This window comes from Lipotes vexillifer, unplaced genomic scaffold (assembly GCF_000442215.2).
Source record: "Lipotes vexillifer unplaced genomic scaffold, Lipotes_vexillifer_v1.1 scaffold1518, whole genome shotgun sequence".
Classification (NCBI taxonomy): domain Eukaryota; kingdom Metazoa; phylum Chordata; class Mammalia; order Artiodactyla; family Lipotidae; genus Lipotes; species Lipotes vexillifer.
Window position 1 is genome coordinate 458881 of NW_006789830.1, and position 2783 is coordinate 461663.

Below are 2783 nucleotides of genomic sequence, written 5' to 3' on the forward strand. Positions count from 1 at the left end.
GTCCCGCCCCGTCCAGTCCACTCGCGCTGCCTCGCGTCGCCCCGCCCCTCTCCATAGCCCCGCCCCACCCCGCGCGGCCGCCTCAGGGGCTCTCTATTCTCCCAGCGCAGAACCGCTCCCCCAAGGCGGCGTCCTTACCGTTCAAACTGTCCGCCTGCCTATCTCCCCGGCACGTGTAGGTGAGATTCTTTGTTCCTTCTGTGTGTGTGTGTGTGTGTGTGTGTGTGTGTGTGTGTGTGTGTGTGTTATTTCGATGCTTTTGGGAAAGGGAGGAAGACAAAAAGAGGGATTGTGCTCTATTTTGAAAAATTCAATCCTCAGTGCTATAGCTCTCACGGTTAATTAAAATTAAATCTCCAGTGCATCTGGGTGAAGAGAGGCTGCAGCTCGGGAGCCTCCCGTATAGCCTCCTTCCTTGCCGCGCCCGCCCGCATTGGAAGTCCAGCGATGCTCTGGCTCCAGCTGCTGTGTGCAGCTGGCTGGGAAGGAAAGGGGCAACCTTAGCTGGGGGCGGAGAAATCCGGCTTCATCCTCCGGAAGGGATGGAAATGAGAGGGGGAGGGGGGAAATACAATTGTAGTTATCCAGAGAACCAAGATAATAAATGATTTTTAGAAAAAACTCAAACCCATCTCCACCTCATCTCCCTCTCCTCACTGAGGAATGAAGGGAAGAAGGAACCTTTACCAGATTTGAGATTTGATACATTTCAGCTGGTCTGCATAAACTGATGAGTCCAAAAGAAGATCTTTCCTCAAAGGGTGTATGCTTCCTGCAAGAATGCATCTGTAGGTGTGTGTTTGAGATCCTACCCTCTAGTTCATTCCTTATGCAGGGGAGCGAGCCTCCTGAGGATGGGGGTTATTTCTCATCCGTGTTTTGGTGCCCATTAACGGTGATTTATTATTCAAATTCTCCATCTTGCTTCCTGCTCTCAACCCACCAGAGTGGAATTACACCTGGACTAGCCTGGGGAGACTTTGCCTGAGAACTTGACAAATCTAGGGAATATGTCATGTGCTGTGGTCTTAACAAGCCAGGCAGGCTCATGTTTCTAAGTCTGTTGTCAGAGTGTTGCAGGAAGGGGGACCCTTTCCAGGGCCTGAGAGTGGGCTCTTGTCTAACACTCGGAAAAGAATTGTTGGAGGAGACACATGTGCTGACAAAGCAAGAGATTTTATTGGGAAGGGGTGCCCGGGCAGAGACCAGTAGGGTAAGGGAATCCAGGAGGACTGCTCTACCACGTGGCTCACAGTCTCAGGGTTTTACGGTGATGGGGTTAGTTTCCAGGTTGTCCCTGGCCAATCATTCTGACTCAGGGTCTTTCCTGGTGGCTCCCGCATCACTCAGCCAAGATGGATTCCAGCGAGAAGGAGTCTGGGAGGTTGGTAGGACATATGGATTGATGTCTCCTCTCTCCTTTTGACCTTTCCTGAATTCTTCCAGTTGGTGGCAGCTTGTTAGTTCCTCGTTCCTTACCAGGACCTCCTGTTTAAGATAACTCATGAAAGTGATTACACTTGGGCCTGGCCAGGGTGGGTGGTTTCAATCAGTGGTTCCCCTAACAAGAGTACTGTATTTTCCCCAGCAAGGTATTAAAATAACATAAAAACAAACAAATGCCAGCATTCTTTTGTTGGGTCTACCACTGAGTTAGAGTGAATTGGAAATGGATCTGGTTGAGAGTGGAATCAAACATCACTTCCTCCCTGTTCCTCCATCCGCCTGCCCTCCTCTGACCTCCTTTGAGAAACACCTCCCCCTCTATCTTTGTTGCTGACAGATTCCAATCAACACTGCTTAAAGAAGGGAAGCTATCTCTTCCACTTCTCATTTGCTGCATAGTTTATCAAGGAATCATTTCTACTAACTCAGTTCTAAGAGGTTTCTTATTCCAAAAAATTCCAGGCTTTCTTTCTTGGGAGGAAGGAACACTTTAAATTTCTTTCAAAGGTACTTTGAAAGTATGTATGCATACAGGATGCAGGAGCTCGGTTGCGATTTCAAAGGTACTTTGAAAGTATGTATCAAATCTCAAGGTGTGGTGGCTGAGTGGCCTCAGAGAGGGATTCTGCAGTCCTCCAGAGAAAAGGTGACTGGACTGGCTTCAAGCCAGTTTTGCTTGCTGAGGATGACAAGGAGCCATTCCTCAGCCTCAAGGAAGCTATGAGCAGTCAGAAAGCTCATTTTCACAGTCCAAAGAGAGCCTGTGATTAAAGGAGATGTGGAGTCTCTTCAAGAGATCTTTTGTTAAAAAGAGAAAGCATGTCCTCTCTGCCTCTGACCTCAGTCAGGGTTTGAATGTCTGCTAACCCCAAAAGGCCTGGAGGCACAGCAGTAGTTCTGCCTCTTGAAGGCTCTTTGTTTCCAGATTTTAGCTCTGACTCCTGGTTGAGCCCTCTCTTCTCAGGGCATCCGTGCCCTGCTGCAATGACTGTCCCTTTGGCCAAATCAAATGCTACCTGGCACTCTGCATCCCTGCCCCCTTTGTCCTGGGGAAAAAGGCATCACCGTGGCTATGACCTTGCCACATTCCCACTCTGTCATACCCCTTAGCACCCCCTCCGTTCATCTTCTGAGGTGCTCTTGCTTCTCACCCATCTTCCACCCCTCCCCCACCCCATCTGACCAGTAACTTCATTTTCTCCCCTTCACGAAGCAGCTGCTGGCTCAGACTGACAGGGGCCTGTGGGATTCTCAGCATTGAGACAGAATCTCGGTGCTGAAGGAATATCAGTGAGGCATATCTAGCCCCGCCTGCCTTGATGTAAAAGCAGTCCTGA

General features: G+C 49.6%; 1 protein-coding gene across 1 annotated transcript in view; it reads right to left on the reverse strand.

Moving 5' to 3' along the window:
* Positions 1 to 2572, reverse strand: part of PECR (peroxisomal trans-2-enoyl-CoA reductase) — a 31909-nt gene extending 29337 nt beyond the window's left edge. The window contains exons 1-2 of the mRNA XM_007462856.1: positions 2540 to 2572; positions 2430 to 2458 (exon numbers count right to left, since the gene is read on the reverse strand). Of these exons, the coding sequence (XP_007462918.1) occupies positions 2430 to 2458; positions 2540 to 2572 (62 nt within the window). The remainder of the gene's footprint in view (positions 1 to 2429; positions 2459 to 2539) is intronic.
* Positions 2573 to 2783: the final 211 nt, after the last annotated feature.